General features: G+C 33.1%; 1 protein-coding gene across 1 annotated transcript; it reads right to left on the bottom strand.

Annotated features, from left to right (window-relative positions):
* Nucleotides 1-6,073: 6,073 nt before the first annotated feature.
* On the bottom strand, nt 6,074-8,332 carry LOC130646096 (desmoplakin-like). Its single transcript, XM_057452235.1, has 3 exons — nt 6,822-8,332; nt 6,379-6,692; nt 6,074-6,285 (listed from the first exon to the last, which is right to left on the bottom strand). The coding sequence occupies exons 1-3, from the start codon at nt 8,330-8,332 to the stop codon at nt 6,074-6,076; spliced, it is 2,037 nt and encodes a 678-aa protein (XP_057308218.1).
* Between the last annotated feature and the right edge of the window lie 16,178 nt (nt 8,333-24,510).

Below are 24,510 nucleotides of genomic sequence, written 5' to 3'. Positions count from 1 at the left end.
AATTTGTAAGCAGCTAGCCTGGAGTGAGTATATAAAAAACGAGAAAAAAGAAAAAAAAGCAACACTTTCTTTGTTCTAAAAGCCATACAAGTTTCGTGCAACGACAAAATGATTAAATGTTTGATTGACGCACCATCTTAACTGACCAAGCAAACATAACAAGCAATGGTTGAGCCTGCAAAAGAAAATTAAGCAACATTGAGCAACAGCCCAAATTTTGTGTATTGGCTTTGAAGCTGAAGGTGAATCTCTTATCCAAATTTACATTCAAGGGTATTTTTAAGTGATTTATCCCGCTACAAGTTTGTTTCTTAACACTAAAGTTCTCCATTCGACACTAAAGTTCCCCGCTAAACACCAAGGTTCCCCACTATAAACCAAGGTTCTCCACTCAGCAACACAGTTCCCACTCCACATCAACATTTTTCTTTCTGTATAACCATCAAATAGCAAAAAAGTTTCTTTGACTTCACTTGTTGTTTAAAAAGTAAAAACACGCGACATTTAAAAGCATCTGGGTCAGAAATTACGTGATTTTTGTTTCCACAATCTAACGCAACAAAATATATTTGGTTAAAAAAACCCAAAAACATAATAGATAAAGAAAAAAAGGTTAGACAGAAACTATTATCATATAATGATTTCACCATGACGCGACATATACTAACAACAAACTAGCCACGAGTAACGATATCCTGGATTAAAAACATGTTCAATTTATATTTCCTGACTTAAATATCATATTTTAATATTTCCTGATTTAAAATTTAGTTTGTCATTGTCTTTAATATTACCTTCCCTTTATAACCTTGATACACACATTGTATCAATAACGATTTCATCTCACTTCAGCCAATGCATTTTTGTTCTGTGGACCCTTCACATATTTCAAAGCTAAAATTCATCGTTTTGTTGTTAAACTTGTAAGACTCATTTAGGATATAATTACTACACGATTCCCATCACAATAAAATGATTTTAGCTTTTACATAACAATGCGTGTTTATACAGATGGCACAAAAGCGGGATAATTGTCCCAATTACAGAGTTATCATGAGATGATTGTAGCCAATTTGTTAAAAATTGTTCGCTTTTTTATTTTATAGTCATATTGTCTCGTTGATTTTTTGTTTTGTTTTTTCTCGTGAAGTTTAATAACTTGCGAATTTTTAAAAGGACGTGTCTACATTTTTGTTAAAAATTCAATCATTTGAAATTTTCTTCACAGTAAAAAAAAACAACAGATTTTGTCGGTCACGGCTGATTTTTATTTTAGCTTTTTCTTCTGCAACAGCATACTCATAAAGAAACAGCAATGTAATAAAGCCTCCATTAATGAACGTGCACAAAATTTATTAAATTCTCCCTTTAAAGAAACAATCCCGCTGAGTAAATTCTTCCGTCAGTACTCCACGAAAAAGGAGATATAGATCATTAAGTTCTTTTTAAACTGAAGGATTAAACCTAAATGTTTTTAATGTGTATTCCATATGCATGTTCGTAATGGGACATGTTTTTAATTCTCCCTTGCTTGTAATATACGTTTTTGCTTTATAAACAACATCTTATAAGAAACATATGAGGCTCAATTGCTTCAGAAAAGCGAATCGACTGGTAAGCACCCTCGTCCCAGGGATTTTTGCCTTTTGATACAAGAGATTCTCTCATATCGAAAAGGCAAATATCCCTGGGGACGAGGGTGGACTGGTTAGCAACAGCCTGAAGTTTGTAAAAAAAGAAAAAAACAGACAAAAAGGCGCGTGTTTCATCCTCATATCAAATACGCTACAGGCCCTGGGATCGAGGTTGACAAAAAGGATAGTTTTCTAAAAGTCATGCTGTAAAAATCATTTCAGTTGTACACTCGCACAACATGACGTCATCAGTTTCTCCAATTTTTTTATCTTTTCACTTTATATTTGCCTAATTTGACTATGATAAGTCAAGCCCAATTGTATTTAAATTGGAAGATATGTTTCTTTAAAGGCCATAATGAAACAAATATTTTTCAAAAAACTCGAAAGTAAGATACATATGAACGCATTTATTTTGTATCTATAATTTAAACGTTACTAATTTTTTATATTAGGGAGATAATGTTGTGTATTATCTTTTTAACAATTTTATTTTTTATTTTTAAGTTAAAAGGTTTATTATCAGATCTTGTGTTAGCACTTCTTAATACAAACAAACAATGCAAGAAGATATATTCTGTTGTCGAGTTTATACGTCCATTGTTTCCATGGTGATATGACACAAACAATAAAATAACAATTATGCAGCATAAATTAGTTTTTTAAAACATGAATTAGATATATTGGTATCAAAGTTTGCGAGCCGAATAAAATAGTTTTTTCATCTTTTTTAACACGTACTTGAATCAAATTAGAAAAACGCGATTTCAGAATAAAATACCATCTTATCTTTTTCATCTTTTTTATACCACAGGACAAGTTAGACTTTGAACCCCGTTCTCAGTAGCGAAGCCTACGAAAAGTGTTAGAGTTCAGAGCCTTTTTTGAGAGATTTGCTACTTTTCTTGGGATGTTTTGTTTATGCTTATGTGTCAACACCATGAGATTCTCATGTCTTGTTTTGTAGCAAAAGTATATGACTTTTTTTAAAACATGCCAAATCCAAGGCGATTCGGAAATTTACCAATTATAACAAGTTACGAGGTTCAGGGGTCCAAGAATTAACACTTGCTTCCAAATGTAAACAAAAGCAAGCCAAGATAGGTGATAAATGTCTCAAATAGTCTCTTCTTTTTAGCACTTTTGGTATCCTTCGCTGCTGAGAAGAGAGGGTTTAACTTGCTCCACCGCAATAATATAGTGTGGCATATATATAGAGGTATTATACAGACTAATTCTCTATTTTTCACCATACTAGAAAATAATAGTCGTTTGATTTTTTTTTCTTTGTCAGATTCCTAGTATGTTTTTACTGATATTACGCGAAAGCCATTTTTTGTACTCCTTATTTAACCTTGTATTTTTTTCATTTATACTAACATCAAGATACTCACAATAATCTTATTCCGGACACGTGCATGGCATACTTCAACTACCCATACTTTATTTCAGCAGATGTCCTTTATGCCACCACCTTTTCGTAACATTGCATTTCCCTCGTATAGATGTAATAGTGTATTGAATGTCCGTATTGCAATACTCTCCACCGTTGAGGGTTTCCATTGTGTGCAAATACGAACTGAAGTCATCGGTGTAAACTTTGAAGGAGAGTGTATAAATCGCATTATAAAAGAACAAATTGTATAGCTATGTTAAATTTCAATGGAATGTATAAGTCATATCAGAGATAAAGAAAGATGAAAAAAAAAGATTATCAAGGAGACGTTCAGTAAAGACATTCAGGCGTCCAATTAATATCTTCTCTTGTTCTTTCACGTACAAAACATTGGTGAACAGATAAGTTAACTTAATTAGGTAATTTAATTTAGCTGGTAATTTTAAACATTAACATATCATAATCTATTTTATAGGAATCACTTTGTAATTGTTACGACATTCTGTCTGTACATATAAGTATTACAGGTCTGGACTACACTTACAGCACCTTTTGGGGTGATGTTACTCCTTTTGGAGTGATCGACTGACTGAATATTTGGTTTTCCGAATAAAAAGTAATATAGTACGCATCTTTGATGGGTATAAGTAAGTAAGTTACCTCATTACATAGTACGCGCATTTGGCAAGTATATAGTTAACAAAGCCACAGTTGGAGAGACTTTATTTAACAGTTTAGAAGTATACCTACATAAATCATCAGTTTATCATTCTAAGAAGTAGAGTAGAGTCTAAGATTCTCAAGGTTTGGAAAAATTCTGTTTTGAAATTGCATGCAAACAAGTTTTATGTTTGTTTCTCAACATTTTGGATTACGTTCTTCTACCAAGACACATGCAAAAAACACTTTGCATTGTTTAACAAATTAATTGCATTGGCAGAATCTGTGACACTCTGTGAACAGACTTGTAGAGTACTAGTTGGAAGTTTTTAGTTGCTTTGCATTGAGATGCTGATGAAATTTGAATGAAATTTAGCCTGTTTGATAACTGAACCTCAAATAGTCGTTTGTCGCATACTTCTAAGTTGTCTCTTGTGTTTGTCAACTTTTACTTCTCAATGTTTTTTTGCATTTACATACAAAAATATCACTTTCAAGAAGATGTTGAGTCTTTCGTATTTAGCCTGTGTTTCAAGCAAACCGTAAAATCGAAATTAAAAAAAAAAATTCCAAAGGTTGCGTAATCCATCTGGAAGGAACCAGAATTTTTCTTTTATTTTCCTTTCTTTTTTTTATTTTAACGAGATAATCCAGGGTTTACGTTAGGTTCAAGTTTTTTTTATGATACCATATGTTACAACATCAATTATTGTCGAGTGAATGCGAAATCAGAAAAAAGTGCAAAAAGTAAGTTAAAAAGCGCGGTTCATAAAGTTTTCCGATGGAGACAAGCAAAGAGTGGCTATTGCTAAGGCCATACTTGGCTGTGATGACAAATTAGAGGAGACCCAGCCTTCAGATGCTATCAATGAGAAGGTACAGTGTAGGTATGCTGTATAGCGCAAGACTTTGTAGAACCCTGTGGGGCAATAAAAGTTATTATGACGTAATTCTTCAAAAAAAAGGGCCGCTTCTTAACAGCTATCGATACAAATAGGATAATATTTATAGGAGATCACAAAATCACCGGAAGAGGGGCGCATTACGTAGGAAGAGGGGCGCATTACGTAGAAAGTTCAACCTCTTTTTATTTTTATCTCTGGCATAAACAACACGAGATTAATCAGAGCAATTGATACTTCGTTTTGGACAACGGTAAATAAAGTGCCGAAAAAGGTGATGGGGCAAATCGCGAGTGGACTAAGTTAGACTGTGGTATGCAATCTCGGACATGTTTAAAGCAATTTCTGTGGTATGATTTAATTAGTGTTGGACACCACCTGGATCATGGCATAGAATGTTTTATTGTAACACAGTTTATATATTTTATATTTATAGCATCTATTTATAGTATCACGCATGAACATCTTCACACACACATTGAATTTTAAAACTACGAATAGCCAATCATTTATAGTTCTTAGGCGCATGGGAGGTTTGATGTATAGGAGGTTGATGCTCCTGTGTATTATGTCCTTTGGTTGTTTAATATGACTCTTTGCAAGAATTTAGAGAGCTAGATAAAATAATCGAATTTGACATAATCAGGTCATTCAGAATTATAATATTTTTGTTTTGTAAATTGCAAGCCTGGATAAAATATTTGTGGCGGTTTTTTAGGCTTTTTCTAAGGCAGAAAGTTTGCAGTAGGCTGCAAAGCAGAGAAAGTAAATAACGTTAAAGATGTGCTAGCATCATGCTAGGGAAATCCCCTGCACGATGCGCAAGTGTAAAAAACGTCAAATGATTTGGTGCGTCGGCTGTAAAAGCATTTACAAGTTCAGAGTGCGTGTTACTAAGAGTGTCACGAAATTCTCAATTTACTAAAGATGTTTGGGGTTGTTGGTTTGTACTGTACATCTTTATTGACAAAAATTGAACATTAAATATTTTGCACTAAATGTACCTTAACATTCACGACATGACATGACTTTTCCGACTTGACTATTATGTCATATCGTAAAAAAGTCGTAATATTTTGCGGAACGTGTACTTGATTATTTAGTATAGTGCACCCTTGTTCAATACATCATCAAGTAAGCAATTTTATCGATAATTTAATCGATAATCATCGATTTATCGATGTCAATTTTTTAAGCAGCGTTTATTGAAATAGTATTTTTATTCTTATGTATTCTTGTGTAGGACTTAATCGAGATGTTGTGACAGATATTTTTGAATTTGTCATACTAGTATTATATCACAGCTATCTGTCCCAAACTTTACGTTACACAAAACATTTCTTTTTTGACTTTGATCAACGTAACCTTAGGCCTAGATTATTTAGCAAGTTACCATAATTTGACTGAACGAATGGGCAATGCAAAAGGAATACAGACACGTACATATTGTTCGTAATTTTATTTCAAATAAATGAGAACACTTAAAGTGCTCCCAAGATGTCATCAATTGCGACATCAAGATCGTCATCTTCTATAAATGCACCACTTCCAAAAACATCGGCTGCCGTAATTTTAACTACGCTCTCCGGTTGATTTTTTCTGCTCCAATTTTTAGACGGCTTCTGGACATCTTCCACTATTCGAAGATTTTCCCCAATCTCCACAGTTTTAACATCATTTTTATTTTCTTCAACTACAAAAAATTATTATATAAATTACTTTTGATTGATGTCAAGTTTATCTTATTCTCAGTGACTTGATAAAATCAAATAAATTTTTTTCTTACCTTCATTTTTAGCAACACCACCAGCAACAGCTGGTATCACATCATCCACTTCAAAGTTTTCAACATCATCACACACTTCAGAGATTTCTTCAATAACCGATTCATCGCACACTTCACCTTCATCTTCACTTATTGCATCTTCCAAAAAAAACGAAAAGTTGTTGTTTTTATCCATTTCACTTGCATCTTCTTCGAAGCAATCGCTTGCATAATTATCATTTCCGTGCTCCTTTTCCCTTTCTTCTACAAAGACATCACTATATACAGATTTCGTTTGGTCGACATCATTTTCTGTAGCACTGCATTGCTCATATCTAAATGTATAAATATGATTTATACTTGTTGACATTTTTACCTGTAATGTTGATAATTGTCACGCCAAGATTTGAAAAAAGCTAACAATAAGCTTTCAAACAAAACAAAAAGCAAGAGATTTCAGGTACCTTTTGCACAATTCTTCAAACTGTTTAATTTTTTCATCTGCTGACTTATATTCGGCTTCTAATGTAAACAGATCTTTTTCTTGGTTTGTAAGCTTCAACTTCAAATCTACAATCACTTCTTCTTTATCCTTCAAAATAGATGCCATTTCTATGTTCTTCTTTTTCAATTCTTCACATTCAATAACAACAATTTTCTCTTTGTTTACCTCGTCTTGTAACTTCTTCTTTTTGTTTTGAATCTCCTTCAATTCACTTTGCAGTTTTTCAACTAGTTTCTCATCTCCAGAATTTTCGTTCGTTTTATCTGGAACTTTTTTTTCCATGAGTTTACTCTGCTTTTTAAATCTTTGCAATTCTTCCTGCATGTTGTTTCGCTCCTTAACTAAATCATCATACTTCGACTTCCACGTGATTCCTGCCTGGGCAATCAAGTCTATGTCTTTTACTTGTTTGTATAACATTTTCACCATCTTTGTTTTGTCTTCTAATTTTTCTTGCAATTCTTTGCATTCTTCACGGAAATTTTCCACATATGTGGTTTGCCTCATGATCTTCTCATCTTTTATTCGCATCATATCACCAATCTTTTCTTCATTGAAGATTTTCAGTTCTTGGATTTCAAACTCGTTCTTGCTTTTCTCGTCATCATAAAGCTGATCCGAGATATCTAACTTGGATCGCAAAGTTAAAATCTCATCTTTCAAACGATCACTTTCTTCAACCTTCTTTCTCAACTCTTCGCAATCCATTTTCAGTGTTTGGATAACACTTTCATATTTATCAACATCGGCTGCATGTTTGGTTTGATATTCAAGCACCTCCTGTTTCCTCTGCAGTTCCTTTTCTTCAGCTCTTTTAAGTTTCGTCTTGAGTTCGTTCTCAGCTTTTGCAAAGATACTCTGTTCTTCAATGCGATTTTTAAGCTCTGCTTCTCTTATCAAAGCATCTTCTAACCTAGTTTCGATAAGATAGATTTTTGAATCTTTCTCCTGTGTCTCCTTTGTTAAATCTTTGTCTTTCCTATTCAATGTTTGGATAACACTTTCATATTTTTGAACATCGACAGCATGTTTTGTTTGACATTCCAATAACTCTTGCTTACTTCTCAATTCTCTTTCTTTAGCTTCTTTAAGCTTTGTTCTGTAGTTGTCACAAGTCTTGACTATTTCAGTCTGCATTTTAATGATTTTACCGAGTTCATTCTCCTTCATCAATGATTTATCCAACTCAGCTTTCAGAAGAGCGATTTTTGAATCTTTCTTACATACTTCTGTTTTCATTATATCAAACGCACTTTCATATCTGTACACTAGGCGTTGGTTTTGTTCTGCATACGTTGCTTTTCTTTCATTCAACATTCTTTGCATCAACTTCAATTCGTTTATCATTTTTGCATTACACAAAGAGCTTTCTTCAAATTTATATTTGTAGTATTTGTACGACAAGAATTGTTCCTTCTTTTCGTCTACTAGTTTCGCAATCATCAACTTGCTATCAAGAATATGTTCCATATTCGCATTGAGAGATAACATCTCTTCCACGGGTGACATAACTTTTTAAATTAAAATAAATTCTCTGGACACAAAATTGTGTGTATTCCAAGAGAGTCTTTACAAAAAGACAAGGTTCTTTTGCGTGACGTCAAGTTAATGTATTTGACGTTAGCAAAACCTGAGATTTCATTGGTTAAAACCTTTTTTCATCATTTGCATTTATTTGACGTCATATACATTTATTTGACATTTAATGTTTAACGTCACCTGACGACCATTAACATTCCTCGTGTAATTTGTAGATTTTACGAGAAAAAGTTCCTTCGTTCCGTCCGCATCTGCCGTGAATTTGCAGCGTAAAAATTTACTGTTTTTACACATCATTGATAACTAAAATAGCAACAGTAATATTTGAGTGCCCTCTACAATAGTCGCACGTCTTTAACAATATTACTTAAAAATAGTCGTTAGCCCTTGGAAAATCCACGGTAGTTCGCCCGTTACAACAAAGTCAATAAAAATACATCGCATTTGTTATTTTTAATTTGATGATTTTGTGGTGCGTGATTAAGCATAACCCGGTTTTGGGCAACAGACCAACGACAGCTATTACTGTAGAGACTATATATATATATATATATATATATATATATATATATATATATATATATATATATATATATATATATATATATATATATATATATATATATATATATATATATATATATATATATATATATATATATATATATATATATATATATATATATATATATATATATATATATATATATATATATATATATATATATATATATATATATATATATATATATATATATATATATATATATATATATATATATATATATATATAGCAAACGTCGAGCCTCGTTAGTGGTCAATTATATGTGAACGGACAAAGCAAATTCGGTAAATAAAGCTGTGCAACTACTTGCGGCTATTATTCAAGAGGCTAGTCGTTAGCCCGTGAAAAATCCGCGGGAATTCGCTGGTCGTAGCAAAACCGATAACAATATATCGCATTTGTTATTCGTAGCTTAAAAGTTGCCTTAGCATGGCGAAAATTCAAAATAAAATCAATTTACAAAGTTTAAAATTAAAATTAAAATAAAGAGAATGTTTACTGAAATAATGAGAAAATCCAAAATTGAAATAAACACATTATACTTGGAAAATGGTACTCCAGTTACTACTCACATGAGGCAAATTTTATAAACGTATTACTCAGGTCACATCAGTAACCGGGTTATCAAATTTGTAGGTTATGAGTTTCGTGCGTGGTTCAGCATGACTCAGTTTTTTCTGTGATTTTCATGTTTTCTAAATCTCTTTCTGCTAGATATTGCTATTCGTTGGTCATCAGTTATCATCTCTAAGTTTGTGCAGTGAAATTCTGCAAGCTCTTTTTCATGGTGCCCCTTAGAAACATTTGATCCATATATCAAATAACACAATGGGTCCCAGGAACGAGTTTCACAAATTAAAGTCAAGGTCCGGACCATTCTACACCTATGACCAAATGGTGTTTTCGCTCGCGCCGTCCGTCCTTCGTGCTTTACTTACCCACGTGGTTGTGATGATCAATGCTGTCTAATATTTTTACTGACCTTCTAAAGCAAAAATCCTTACCAAGTCAAACTGTTAACAACAAAAACTCTGTCTATGTGTGAATTTGTACGTTTTATACACTTTTGCAGAATTTTTCACTAAAAGCCCATAACATTTCCACGAGAGAAGTTCTTACTCATTTCTAGTTCCTGTTACAAGCTCGTCTTCAGTATCTGTTACAACTATAAACAAGACGTATGATATGAGTAAGCAACCTCGCGAATAAAGTTTACAAAATGCTGTCTATCAGATTGTGATATATAACAGCAAAAAAAAAAGTAAAAATAGTTACCAAGATGAGATTCGAACACACGACTACTCTCGTTTCGCTGGTTAGAGTGGCAAAAATTTCCATTCTTGTGGGGGACACATTTGCGTTTTTAATACAAGCTCACGAGCTTGTAAAGACAAAACAAAACAACCGCTTGGTATATATATGTAAAATACTGGGCTGCGGCTAAGTCATTGTCGTCGTTGTGGCGTGTGGCCTTGTGGTTATAGAGTTCGCTTTGCCTTGTGGTTATGGAGTTCGCTTCGTACACACAAGTTCCGTGGTTTAGTTCACAGCGCGGGCATGTTTGGCGAGTGTCTTCATCACAGCCACAGGTCATCTCATACCATGTCTGGAAAATTGGGTAGATAATGCCGGTGTATACCTAATGTTTACATTCAGAACACAGGACCCACGTTGACAACAGTGTTTCCAGCACTGAAGTGGCTTTATCCTGTATAAATATTCGGAATAATAATATATAATAATAATAATGACATCACTAGCCCTCCCGCGAAAAATTCTATTTAAATTCGGGATACAAGATAACGACTGGCACGAAGCTTCTCCCTAGCTATTTGTAACCATAACGTTGAATATTTTGCAAACATATGAAAGCAAGTATAAAATAACATTATTTTCGTAATTAGCACAATACTTTGAGTTGATTTTTAATTATTTTTCTTAGGGAGGGGTAAGCTTTAAAGAAATTTTATGGTAACTTTAACTTTGTTTAAATTAGAGAGTTGATCGCATTACAGAGATTTGAATTAGAGAGAGCCAACTGTAATGAAATTTTCCTGGACGGGGGTTATTACTACGCTTATAATGCAGTTTTCGATTTAATAAAAATAGCAGAATACAGGTTTTAGAAATAAGTTCGAGTATTTAAAAACGCATCCTTTCTTCAATACCTGACAAAAATATTGAGGCGATGACACAGCCTTGTTCCCAGGCCACTTTGCCTTGTTGATGAACTTGACCACTCCGTAATAACGGCTCAGGGGCCACAAGACTCCGGAGAAGAAGCTGGCGATAGCACTTTTTCGGCCATTTCACAACGTGGCGAATAGCATCTACTCGCAAATTTTGCTAATTAATGCTGTAGTTCTACTTTTTCAGATCCGCAGGCTGCCTAGGTAGCGTAAAATGTGCTAGTCGCAGTTTCTATCATGTCCGCTTTACAAAAAAACCTACGGTCTGCAATTCGTGAAATATGCATATTTACTATCACAAAAATCAAACGCAGAATGGTATACAAGAAAGCGTCTCGCCTGGTCACTATACGCCTCGCCCACCCAGTCTTTGTGTTGTCACTATCTGGTCCCGTTAAGGCAATAATAAAGATTCCGCCTCTGAACTTGCAGTCTCATATTTTTTTGCCCAGAGACAAAAGGGAATTTAATTTAAAACTATTTTCTTCTTTCTTTAAAAACAAGTAAGGTCGGTAAATAACCTGTTTCTAAAATGATGATGTAAGCATATTGTATCTTTAATACGCTGGCGAGAAAACTCGGGGTCAAAGTTTAAAGAGATAAGTTGGTTAAATTGGTTTGAGCAATATTCCCATTATAGGTTATACTATTTTCGCCTGGAATTTTACGCCAATAAGAAGCGCTTATGTATATAATATTTTAGACGTTTCGTTAAACATTATTTTAAGAAAAAGCCATTTGCAATATATTTTACGGCGGGACATCGAGACCTTTAAAATACGCCAAAACTTTGTCCCTACAAGTTCTCTACTAGTACCCAGACTGTGCTGTATGAAATCCGGTAATTCGAGCCGGAGCACTCATTGAATTTTTTAGCTGCTAGAAGGGACATAGGTTGAGTTGAAACTGTTTGGAGATTTTAATAACAAACAATAACTTATTGCATATAAGGAATATTTATTCACATTTTTGGCCTATCTACCTCTAATTGGTAGCAATATAGGTAGCTTCAATTTATGATAATAAGAACGTTTTTAGATAGTTTTGATTTTGGACTACATGTTGGTAGGTTGCGGTCAACTATTGATATATATGTCAATGATTGTGATGACTATAATAATAATGCTTCATAGCTTAAACATAAATAACGAAAAGTAAAATAATAGAGCGATATAAATAAAACAAAACGGCCTATGCCAATTCCGCGAACAAAAAGCCAAGGAAAAATACAAGCTAAAGCTGGAGTAAATACATATAAAAAACTAACATGAACTACACATGCTTATTATTGGATCTCCACAAGGAGTAATTCGTGTTGTCACCTTAGCACGTAGAATTTAAAATGGCTACCTCAGAGAATATTTAGTCCTTTATAGTAATTCTTCCGCTCTTATCTGTACTTCGATTGAGAAATAAATGCTGAGAAGCGTGCAACGCACACCACATATCAGAAAAATCTCCGTTTTTGTGCTCCTTCGTATTGTCAAAAACAAACACTCTCACTGTTTTCCATCAAACTAAAAGAGACTGAAAACTTCACAAAAAGCTGCTTTGAGATGTTGCTTTACCCAATGCACAAAAAATTTAATATTTTATTTCAACCCCTTATTGGACAAGTCGGCTATAAAGAGATCAGTTTTATGGGTAATTATGGGTAAAGACACCTCTCTCCAGTAGAGAGAGGCAATGGCACTTTGCTAAGTAATAATTTTTTTATTTTCTGCCACTAAGTGTCTCTATTACTGCATGAAGGTTGTTGTTATCCAACCAGAGAACCTGCAAGCTATCTAACTTACAGCGCCCTCTGAACCCAAAGGTATAGCTATTTTACGTGTTTTAGGACTCTAAAAAGGCGTTGGACCCCACCAGAGGGCTTACAGCGCCCCCTGGACCCCAGCTGTTTCCGTAACTAGCTTCGCTCGTTGATTGTCACTAAAATCTCAAAATCTTCCACTATGCCTAAGCCCCCCACTTTGGAAATTATAGCGCTGCTCCTGAGAGTTGTCCACTACATCTTTACAAAGTGTCCGTTGTAGATATGTGTCCAATACACACGATGTCAACTATAAAGGGGTTTACCCGTAGTGCCGTCGGGGAGACTGTGTTAGCTATGTTAATATGATGTCCGTTAAGATTCCAATGACGTCATGACATAGATTTAAAGACCATAGTACAGAATACAAGAAAAGAGTGTTTTCCAGGCTTTGTTTTTATTCTAACGTTGTATTGCACGTATTTCGTTATTTTTTGAATGAGCAATGAGATCAGTCATGTTATTTTTTCTGGAACGTAACGGATCTTTTTTGGTCACATTGTCTCCTGTGGATGCAATAAACCTTTTTCCTGGATGTATTTAATTAAAAAAACAACGTTACGCATATTTGTTACTAATGACTTCAGAATTCCTGTTACTCACGTCTAATGACTTTTATTTTCGCCATACCGACATTTCAGTGGGCATCTACTGTTCTGTTGTTATGACTTACGCATTACTTTTGTTGCTATATCAATAAATTCCAGACAAAGAACTCAAATTTATTTAACTTGATTTAATTAGATTTTTTTAGTCCATAACAGTTAATAAGAATGTATATCAATGTCTTGCATTACCTTTATCTTGTCTCAAATGTTTTGTCATTTGCCATAAGTATTTAAGGAGAAGGATGTTGCCGTTGGTTCGCAAAACATTTCAATTTTCTTGAACAGAGCTCGGGCAGGTTTCAGAGAAAACCTTCAAAATGTTTTTCATAATGGCGGATATAGTAGTGCTTTTCGTCGATGTTGTACGATCTCTACAGTGTATTGCATATATGTTTAGTTATTTTAGTGTATGATCTACATCTTTAATTTCTTTTCTGACTCTGCAAAAGCACCAAAAATCTTGTGTCTTAAATAAATGGCCCTGTTGTATCTTTTGCCTGATTATCTGTTACAAAAAATGATTATAGAAGCATGCCCGTATCAACATTTGGAAATGCAAAACTCTGCGACATTAATATAAATTTGTCGTATCATCTGGCTATTAACTAAATCATTTTGCTCAGAATGCTGTTTTAACCGTCGCCATATGGGAGGGATAAAATCTTCTTTCCTATTTAATCTGCATATATGACAAGAAACACCACCAACCTGGCAGGAACCTGTTTTGATCTCTTTTGCTAATAGCACACTAATAATCGTTATGTAAACATCCAAAGGAAAGGCAATGGGAGTTGGGCGTAGATTTTCTAGCCTGCATGAGAGGGCGTATGTGAGGAGCTACCGTGGTTTTCAAAAAGTTTGCAATACTACATTTAGAACGTCTAAAAACGAAATAAATTATGTATTATAATCTCGTTTTTAGTTGTGCTAGTTAATAAGTTCCAAAATTTCTTTTTGTCAATTGGACATTTTGGGGTTTCAACTTATTTATTTCAAGTTATTACAACTTTCATACTAACCGGCTTTGGAAGCCATTATTAAAATGGTAAAAAAAAAATTCCCATAGCACACAAAAAAATTATAAAAGTAGCTCACCTAAAACCATCTTTTCGTTTTAATTCATAAACAATGATTCGAATTTGTTTTGTGAACTTACAAAAGTTTAAAATCGAACGCTCGGTCTGTACTTTTGAAAATCAGTTGCATTGCTTACATTAAACTTGATTGCAAAGGACCTTTTATTGATGATTTTTGGGAAAATTGACTGCACAGAACGAAAACAAATCCACTTATTTTATTTTCGTAATCAAAGGGACTGCGACCAACGTAAATCTAACTCGGTTGCGGCGTCATCCCAACCCTAAAACCTTTGTTTCTATCCTTAACGTCTTTTAGATTCATATAACAACTGTGCTATCCTAACGGATTTAGTAAGGTTTTCAACTTCTATATTTGTTACTGTGATGTTTTCTGTTTCTCTTATTTATTTCATTGCTTCACTTGCATTATCTGTTCACACTACACAAATCATAAAGCTAGAGTGAAGCAGATGCAGAAATAAAGCAAAATTATCAACAAAAAAATCTTTAACTTTTTCACATTAACTTGCATCCGGGACACAGATCAAGTAAGATGTTTGTCAGAAAAAAGGTATATATAAAACAATGACACTTTTTTGTAAACTCTATTCTACCTTTGTAAACAGAACTTAATTTGTTTGCAAAGTTAAATCTCGATATCTCGAAAACGTTTATAGACAATATTAAAATAACATTGTTTTGGACTTGCTCTCCGACGGTGTTTGTTTTTTTTTAAAAGCAAATTGTTTAGATTCTATCTAATAAAATTAATATTGCGAGTAACAAAAAAATTCTGTAAAACACAAAAATCTACACTGGCGACGCAGGTTTGCATGCTTAATAAATAGCACTTATCGAAATTCATTACTGTGGCCTCGCGTACTCGTGGCATAAAGGTAAAAACCTACAACGGAGAAGTATGTTAAGCAAGCTAACTAAAATAAAGAAAAGTGACCTCGAAGAATTAATACTGACGTCGTTAATTCTTGCTGACGTCATCATTTTTTTAAATTTTTTATGATTCTCTGTTGAACAAGACTTTAAATTCATTAGTTTTTTAGTTGTACGGATATACTTCAAGGTTCTTTGCTACAATGCCGATGAAGTAAATATACTGACAAAAAAGTACCACTGGATTCGCGGTTGTCTCCTTCTTCCTCGCCTAAAAATAATTAATAGCAAGTTTTGTTCCACAAGCCAAAACTTGATTTGGATTTAGTCCAAAAATTGTTTTTGGTGAATATTTTGTTAGGTTTATACCTGCTCATCTTCTGTCCCGAATACAAATAAATAATGTACTTAACAGCGACAAGAAATAAATCCAATTGTAAAGGATGTTGTTGCAACACAAAACAGAGAGCTAAGGTCCCCTTACCTTTTTTGCGAATTTAGCTCATGCTGTGATTAGACTAATTCATCTAGTGAGGCAGTCGTACACAACATATATATACTTACAGCTACGTATTAATGCTTGTTACAGTTTGTTTTGTAAGCAGTAAGGCTAATGTTTGTTAGTGATAACAATTAAGGACGATGAACTCTTGTAAATAATGTAGTTTCAGACTAAGATTTAACGTCACTAACCAAATCTATCTTTCGACTGTTTTTAATCGATAACAAGGAAGTTATACGTTCCTATTCTCTTTAAGAAACCTTTCTAACGCTGTTTTGACATTTTTATTCAATTTACCACATCCTCTCTAACAAAGCACGTAAAAAAGACAAGATATGTCAAACTTCTCAAGCAAAAATTACAGCTAATTCATTCTAATTTTTTACTAGTAACTGTTACGTAGGTTAGTGGTATAAGTTTCTCACTTCAACCACTTTTTTTGTTTTTATCAGCGGAATATTTTAAATAAATTTTTTTTCATCATGCAGGGTATGAGATTCCAAAACGTGCGCGAAATCACGCTGCATGTTTTAACTTTTTTTCACCACGTAACCGCAACATTAATTGTGCGGAAAAAATGAAAATCTAAAACCGGCGACAATGAATTTATGGATAAGACATGTTCTGCTGTGGTCAACGTCACGTACTCCATTTGAAATAACGGATACTCCAAAACGGTTATCTTCCGTTCGCAGATTTTACACCGAGATCTCAATTAAATGAGTAAGCTTTCTATATATGAAATTAAAATGGTTTGTTTTAGGGTAAAGGGGAAAAAGTAAATACAGAAATTCGAACTAACCTTTCTGAATTCAGCCTTATAAATCTGCTGTGTCTATTTTTTTATAGATCTTCTTGCGTTTATTGAATTTATTAAGCTTGCTTTGGTAAAATATTTTTTTTAATTCCACCGACTGTTGCAATCTTGAATTGCCATCTGCTTTGGCATATTTGAATGTAAATGGTATAAGCGCAAAACTTTTGTATGATTACCTTTTTAAATGTTAATTTTGGTTGGGCTTAAGGCAAAAAGAAAAATTCATTTGAATTGATAAATTTTCTCTTCAGCCTATGCTGAAGCATCATCAGATCATATATTACGCCAGAAACAAAGAAAGTTAAGGCCGATGTGGAGAATATATAAGATACAATGGAATACAAAGATACTATGGAAATGTATTAAAGCTAACGAAAAAAAGAAAAAATAGTAGAAAACATTTGTCCAAGAAGTTTAAAAGACTACCAAAGGATAAGAGCAAAGCCTTTGGCACGATATTAAATAAGGAATAAAAGGAATGTCAAAACATTACCTTAGATTTGAATGCAGACGAGAGATTGAGAGAGGAAAACGAGAATGTCATGGCAATGTTAAACAGTCAGTATGTGCAGAAATAAGTGAATGGTTAAAACAAAAAACGTTAACGCAAATTGAGAGTGATAGAGGTAGAGCAACATGCACTATTGAAAGCAAAATTGTGGGAGAATTAATCCCAAAGGAGTTGTCAAAAAAACAAAGGTATGGCGTGTTAAAGAAAGACAACATAGACAGAGTAAAAATTACATAAATAAGGAACTTGTAAAGTTACGAAATGAAGGAAAATTTACGATAAAAGAAATAAAAGAATTGAAACAGATAACTTTAACTACCCCAGTGGCACGTCCTAAATTAAGGGCTCACAAAAGCATCTCAAAAATATAAAAACTTACCACCAGGTTCAGCAATTTTTAAACATTGAATAAATGAAGTTACAATCAAAAGCCTGCAGCAGAAAAATAATGACGACGACAACCCGATTAGGTTGTTTTTACCCTAGGTTTCTCGGAAAATATTTCAAGAATTGGTAAGGAATTTATTCTCAAAGTTATACACACAAAGGGTAAATCCCTGAAGATTCATTTAAAAAAGGAAGTGCATGATGCTACAGAAGCAAACAAGAAGTTGAGGCTGTTTATAGACTTACGTGTATACATTGCGATAAACAGTACAGCGAAACGGGAGAAACGGGAAGAAAATTAGAAATCAGGTCACATGAACACATGAAAAAATGCGATAGGATGAAAAGGTAGATACGTTGGGATTATCCTACCATATCAAAGAAACGAAACTTACAATCAATTTTGAAGAATAAAAGTTTTAGTGGTAGAAGGAGACTTTAGAAAAAGAAAGTTTAAAGAGACAATCGAAATAAAAAATAAAGAAGAGGTAAAGACGTTTTCGGAAATATGGGAGAATATTTTATTGAATTATTGTTTATAATATTTATATTCAATTTTACGTACCCTCATGTGAATAATTGAAATTTTAGATGTTGTAAAAAAACATTTTAATCAAGGTATGATCTAATGATGCTTCAGCATAGACTTAAGAGAAAATTTATCAAAGTAGGTAAATTTGTTTTCTTCCCTTGAACCCCCCCCCAAAAATTAACAAGTAAGTATAAGTGTGTTTCAATGCAATATGGTTTACGAGTTCTTTTGTTTATTCTTTTGTTTATTGCTCTATCGAGACATATCACATCACAAATATATGTTGCTGTGATACTTCAAAGTAACATACCTACTGAAAAATAAAATTGAGATTTGTGTAAAATAATTAAAAAACAAAAGTTTCCACAGAAAAGCAACATCTTGGCAAATGAGGATTTCTTTTGATTTTGTTATTTCTAATACAAGATAAAAATATTAGGTTTTTCTATATTTGACTGAAAAACGAATCATTCTAGATTGCGAAGATGTCAGGGGCTGTTTATCTGGAACACCTTAACTTACCGGGGAAAATTTTTTTATTCATATTATGGATAAACTAGTCGTTAGCCCGTGAAAAAATCCATGGGTTCGCCCGTCCTTTTTTACCGCATTGCGTGCGTCTCGCCACTCGTGCAGCTAAGCTACCATTTTGCGTGACAGACAGACAGACGTATGCGGGTATTTTAATATAGATATTTACCCATATTTTATCCCAAAGCAATCGATTTACAATAGTATGATTTGGTAACCTTCTTGTTTGTTAGGACATTAGACACCAATCTCTGTGTTCTTGATAATCATTGAGACAAAGTATCTACGGTTTTATCAGTTATTAAAAGTGTCAAGAACAACGACAACTCGCCAATTAACCTGTTGAAAAATCTAAATACAAGTCACGTACAGAGTGTAATAATTCAAAGTTGTGTGTGCAAATGTTATAAAAACAATCCTTATTATGATGCATCCAGTGAGTCACAGATTTCTGCATAGGTTGCAGAAATCTGTGACTAATGCTGATGTATATTACGTATTTGGGGTCATAATTGAACTTATTTTTAAAAAGCAGATTAATCATTCAATACAGTCATATTTGCAAAATCATCATGTTATTTTCGATGATATACGATTTTCTTTACAGTTGTGTATTAATAAAAACTGTCATGGTGGTATTGACGAAAAGTCAATTTAAATGTAATTCATGGCGTAGAAAAAAACGGCTCACTTGGACATTGCATAATGATCTTTACATCTCTTCATTTTCATTAAAATAAGTTTATAGTATTTATTTGATGTATGTCTTTACATAACTCTATTAATGCTGCCACCCAAACCTTTTCATATTGTAATTAAGGAGATAAAATTTGGCCTACCCTCAGTTTGCTAAAATCCGTGATTGGTTAACGTTTACATTAAGCACGAGCTGTTATTGATATGTTGTTCGCCGATAGGAAAAAATCAATATTACGGTACCAACTGGTGTCTGGCCACGCTTTTGTTTTTAAGAAAGCCAAAATGGAAAATGCAATAAAATAATGTCTTTTTTTTATTCATTCCCATGTAAAATTATTAGAACAAATAATCTGAAAACGGGTGAAAATGCGTTCAACTAATTTTCGCGATAGATTTTATGAATATATATTTTTCTAAAAATTTTTAAGCTCTACGCTATTAAAGAAATGAAATAAACTTCTGCAAAAATTGAACACTCAGTTATTTTCTTCAGAAGTCTTCTGCCTTGACGGGGATTACAACTACAGAGTAGTTAAATACTCATAATCTTAACACTCTTCTACCCTACATGCCGCCCACATATGAGGTGATGGCATTACTTACACTAAATATAGCCATGTGAATAGAAACATCTAGCTTCCGTTAAAAAAAACTTATGTAGTATAGGAAAAAATTCTGAGCTAGTTAAATTCAGTCCTTGCGGATTTTTAAAAATAAGAGATTAGCTGACATTTTGTATTTATCTTCACCTTGTTAACAAATTTAAAGCCTCGTATCTTAATATTGGATATTAGCTATTACTCGAAACTACCGTAAGGCCTTTAATTATGTGGACAAATTATTTGTCACAAAAATTACTGCAAATCATATTACATATGGTTTATGCGACATATATTAATGCTAATCGAGGCTAATTATTGCGATATCTTAGTCTCTTTTTTTAAAAAAAATTGTTTTTTTTGTGACTGTAAAAAAACATAAATCGAGGCGAAATTTTTGAATAAGATAAAATAGTTGACTCACTCTAATCCAAATCCCATGGGGATAACTTTTTGTTCGCATTATAGAAAAATCCGAATAGTAGAAAGTCTCTTTTATTCGAATTTCAGGTTCGAACGATTCGGATTAGAGAGAGAAGTCTGAAATTTTTTGAAAAGTTCTTTTTTTTTATTTTTCAAATCTTTGTGATACGATCTATACATTGCTGAGAAAGTGTTCAGTCTTTATTTGCTTCTTGCTTGATAATTTGTCCAAATTACGGACACGACCTGCGTCGCTAATGGTCTTTCCTCAAATCGACTCCAAATTTGGTAAACAGTCTGTAATCCTTTTAGATGGAATGGCATTCATGGAATTTTTAAAATCTGACTTGGTGAATGTTTCAGTTGGTTTTTTGTTGTCCACGTCCACCAACTTCGGCATCACTTATTTAATCTTCTTCTTCATTCAAACTTGCAAATGGGTCATCATCATTTAAAGCCTTCTCGACAGACTCTGCAGAAATACCAGATTTTTTGAAGCAGGTCAAGAAAGTTTCATCAGGAATAGAACTCCACGCTTTGTTGTGTACATGGAGTCGCTTACACATTTTGAACAAAAATACCCATAAAACTTCATAAAATGGACGTGCATTTACAAAAACGTTCGACAGAAAATCGAATTTTAAAAACATTTGAAAGTGTTAACGCTGCCTTGTTTCAACTTCGAAAATTCGATTTGCTGGAGGGGACCTTAAAATTTGTACGGATTATAGAGGATTTCGGATTACAGAAATTCAAAAATACAAGGGAAATTTTAAGAGTTTCTTAACGAAAATTGACGGTTAACTTTGAATTCGTTCGAATTATAGAAAGATTTGAATAATAAATATTCGGATTAGAAAGAATCAACTGTAAATTACCGAGTATGTTATTTTCTTGACAGTATCGCGTTTGTCCACATTTTAAATAATTGCGTTATTGCGGTTAATGCAAAACCCTCGCGTTTTAAAAATTTAATGCGATTTTAGGCAAAAAAAGAGCAAAAAATTTTGTCGCTTAGATTTTTTGTCCGCAATAATCTATGGCTTTAATGTCCCTTCAAGTTGCTATTAAATTTTTAAAGTTTTAACAAAAGGTTGAAAAAATCAGATTTATCAGAGAGTATATATGAGGCGAAAGATAATCAATGACTTTAAGTAAAATGTTACAACGGTGTAACAAAATAGTACAAGTACACTCTCGATTAGGTAATCGAGAGTGTACTTGTTAGAACTGTGTCCAAATTTTTTTCATACGGGAAAAGATAGACGTAATACACTTATAAAATGTCGGAACGAAAAAAGAATGATAAAACTGCTAATTCTGAGCATATTATATGGACACCCATATTTCTCAAAATTTTCTCAAAAAACTTTCCTCCTCCATATCGATGTTTGAGGCTCCTGAATCTCCGGACGGCATTCTGACTTTAGGGGCAGATACGGGGAAGGGAGTCTGTAAAATATTGAGATGGTAAAGGCTTGGTAAAAACATCTATATATACAAATGTTTGCACGAACAATTGTAGGTGAAGTGAAAGCAGCTTTAAAAGCTTCAAAACCTTCCGGCACCATATAAATTTATGAAACTTAACGCTTTCACAATAACGAGATTGTTTTTGAGAAGTTTTTTCGACATCCGTCCTGAATTTGATCAAAATTGAAATATTTAAATTAGCATAAATAGAACGTAAAAATGGTAATTGCTTATTACACTGTGGCTAATTTTAATTTACTACATGACACCCACATTTAAGTAATGGTTTCCCCGCTGGAAGGAGACAATGAAAGGTCAAAAAATATAACAACAATAAAATTTTAAAACAATTAACATTGTACCACCTTCCCGCCAAACACTTCTCTTAACAACCAGCGCGTGTAAACAGTTACATATTTCTATTCAAAACAAAAAAGGAGAATGACTTCCGTAATTTTGTTTTTTATGGTTCATTTATCAACATCTGATGTTTTGTCCTTGGGTATATCCTCTGTAGAATCGGAAACTAATAAAACAGAGAACCAATTTTTCGTCAAATGAACGTTTTTGCAGAAGTTTTAGACTTAATTTAAGTTAAACTGTAAATTTCTACTGTTCCCTTTTGATATCATTTCAGCAAAATTTACTTACTTTTTTATTTTTATTAACCTGGCCTTGTATTTAATTAATTTTTTACTTTATATATATTAAACACTTTCTTGTTACCATCTTAAATCGTGTTCACTTGTCCTCGATAGAGATCACATCTCGTTGCAGTAGCACAGCTACAAAATCGCGCAGAAATAGCTATCGCTATTGTGGTACCATTTTGCGCAAAAAAAAAAAAACAGAAAAAAAGGAAGTATATTAATATAAGGAGTAGCTACAGCTGTATTAATAATTCAAGGCTGATGTCCATATTTTCAGTTAATACCAGGCCAACTATAAAATGAAATATGACGCAATGTACTAATGCGGACCTCAATTCAGTACACATCACTCTGGCCAACTGACAAAAAAAGCAGAGGAACGCATGTTATTTTTCAAAGTATTTTTTTAAACCAATTTTTACCCAGGAATGGAGAAGTATTTATTTTCAGAATGATCTTCCGCATTTAAATAAACAAAAATGAACTGGGAACAAAGGTGTAAAGACATGAGGTCAGGAACTTAAAGAATTAACTTATTAACTGTAGCCTTTAATAAATGATCTCTTACTCGCCTCATAATGAGTGTGGTATCATCATATTCATTAAAAATCGTCATTAATTAGTCTTTCAACCTCAAAAGATAATATCGTTATTCTTTAGGTTGTTTTTACCTCCGAATTGAAAGATACAATTTTATCAATTTTGGGATCTGCGTAACATCCTATCTCTGATTTACGATAGTGAAAAAAGATTTGTTATCAAGCTAAGATTAGAAATTAATTCAGATGTACAACTTCCTTCTCGTAATCATTTAACTATTTATGTACTATTCGGAACGACGGTTGACAAAAACATTTCTTAGCCTTTCCGACATTCAAAAATATTCAAAGATATTAACTGAATCCACAGGCGCTTAATGTCACAATGACATCGTTTTAACCTTGTGTTAAAGTAGGGTTTTGGGCTTATTAAGATGGAGCAGTAATTTTCTTTTACCACCCCTCTAGAACGCTGAGAGGGATGACTAGAAACTTGGTACTAACCTGTATATATAAAAGAACTTTTAACACGAAAAAAACGTTTTTCTGTTGATCTTTCGGATTTTTTATCATTGTAGCTTGTATATGTCAATTGATCTTCAATATATCAAGGCAATGTATAATTAGATAGGAAGTGATGTCTCTATCTAAATCTATGTTATAATAATAAAGAAGTTGTCTTTTACTTTATATTTTTTTTAACAAAATGCGCAGTTCCACTTTTGTTTTAGTGTTGTCAAAGAAACTTTCCACATCTTTTCGCAATATGAATAATTAATAAGAATTTCTAGCTGATACCTCATCTGGAACGAAAGTATGAAATCGATGAAAATAGTAAAATTACAACCCCTTTCCTTCAAAATTAGGGTAGTAAAATTACAACCCTTTTATACAATAATAAGGTTGGTAAAATTACAATCCCTATCTTTCAAAATAAGGTTGGTAAAATTACAATCCCTATCTTTCAAAATAAGGTTACATATGAAGTAATCAACATAACAAAAACATGGATGGAAAAGCATATGCAACGTGCTTCTTCACAGCAACACTTAATAACACAAAGCAACTTCACATCATTTTGGTTTACCCTAATTCACGCAGTATTATCTTTATCCGGAGTGGTAACTACCAGAAAAGTTGATGAGTAATTCCACTGATCCCACTGATAAAAGTTTTATTTAACTGATGATTTGAAGCTTCCTCCTGTAGCCACATCAAAAACAGTGAGATAGGTGAAATGACAAAACAAAACAAAACTTTGAATGTCTAGAAAGTATTTTTCCGAAAAAAGTATAGGTGTT

The sequence above is a fragment of the Hydractinia symbiolongicarpus genome, chromosome 5 (assembly GCF_029227915.1).
Source record: "Hydractinia symbiolongicarpus strain clone_291-10 chromosome 5, HSymV2.1, whole genome shotgun sequence".
Taxonomy (NCBI): Eukaryota; Metazoa; Cnidaria; class Hydrozoa; order Anthoathecata; family Hydractiniidae; genus Hydractinia; species Hydractinia symbiolongicarpus.
Note: the sequence above shows the minus strand (reverse complement) of the source record. Positions and strands in the feature narration are given on the sequence as shown.

What these genes read in the sequence shown, in the direction of transcription:
- LOC130646096 (XM_057452235.1), bottom strand. Translation starts at nt 8,332, where the DNA reads ATGGAACATATTCTTGATAGCAAGTTGATGATTGCGAAACTAGTAGAC. An exon ending in TTTGAAGAATTGTGCAAAAG is followed by an intron (nt 6,693 to 6,821) that starts GTACCTGAAATC and finishes TTATACATTTAG; the next exon opens with ATATGAGCAATGCAGTGCTA. An exon ending in TGGTGTTGCTAAAAATGAAG is followed by an intron (nt 6,286 to 6,378) that starts GTAAGAAAAAAA and finishes AATTTTTTGTAG; the next exon opens with TTGAAGAAAATAAAAATGAT.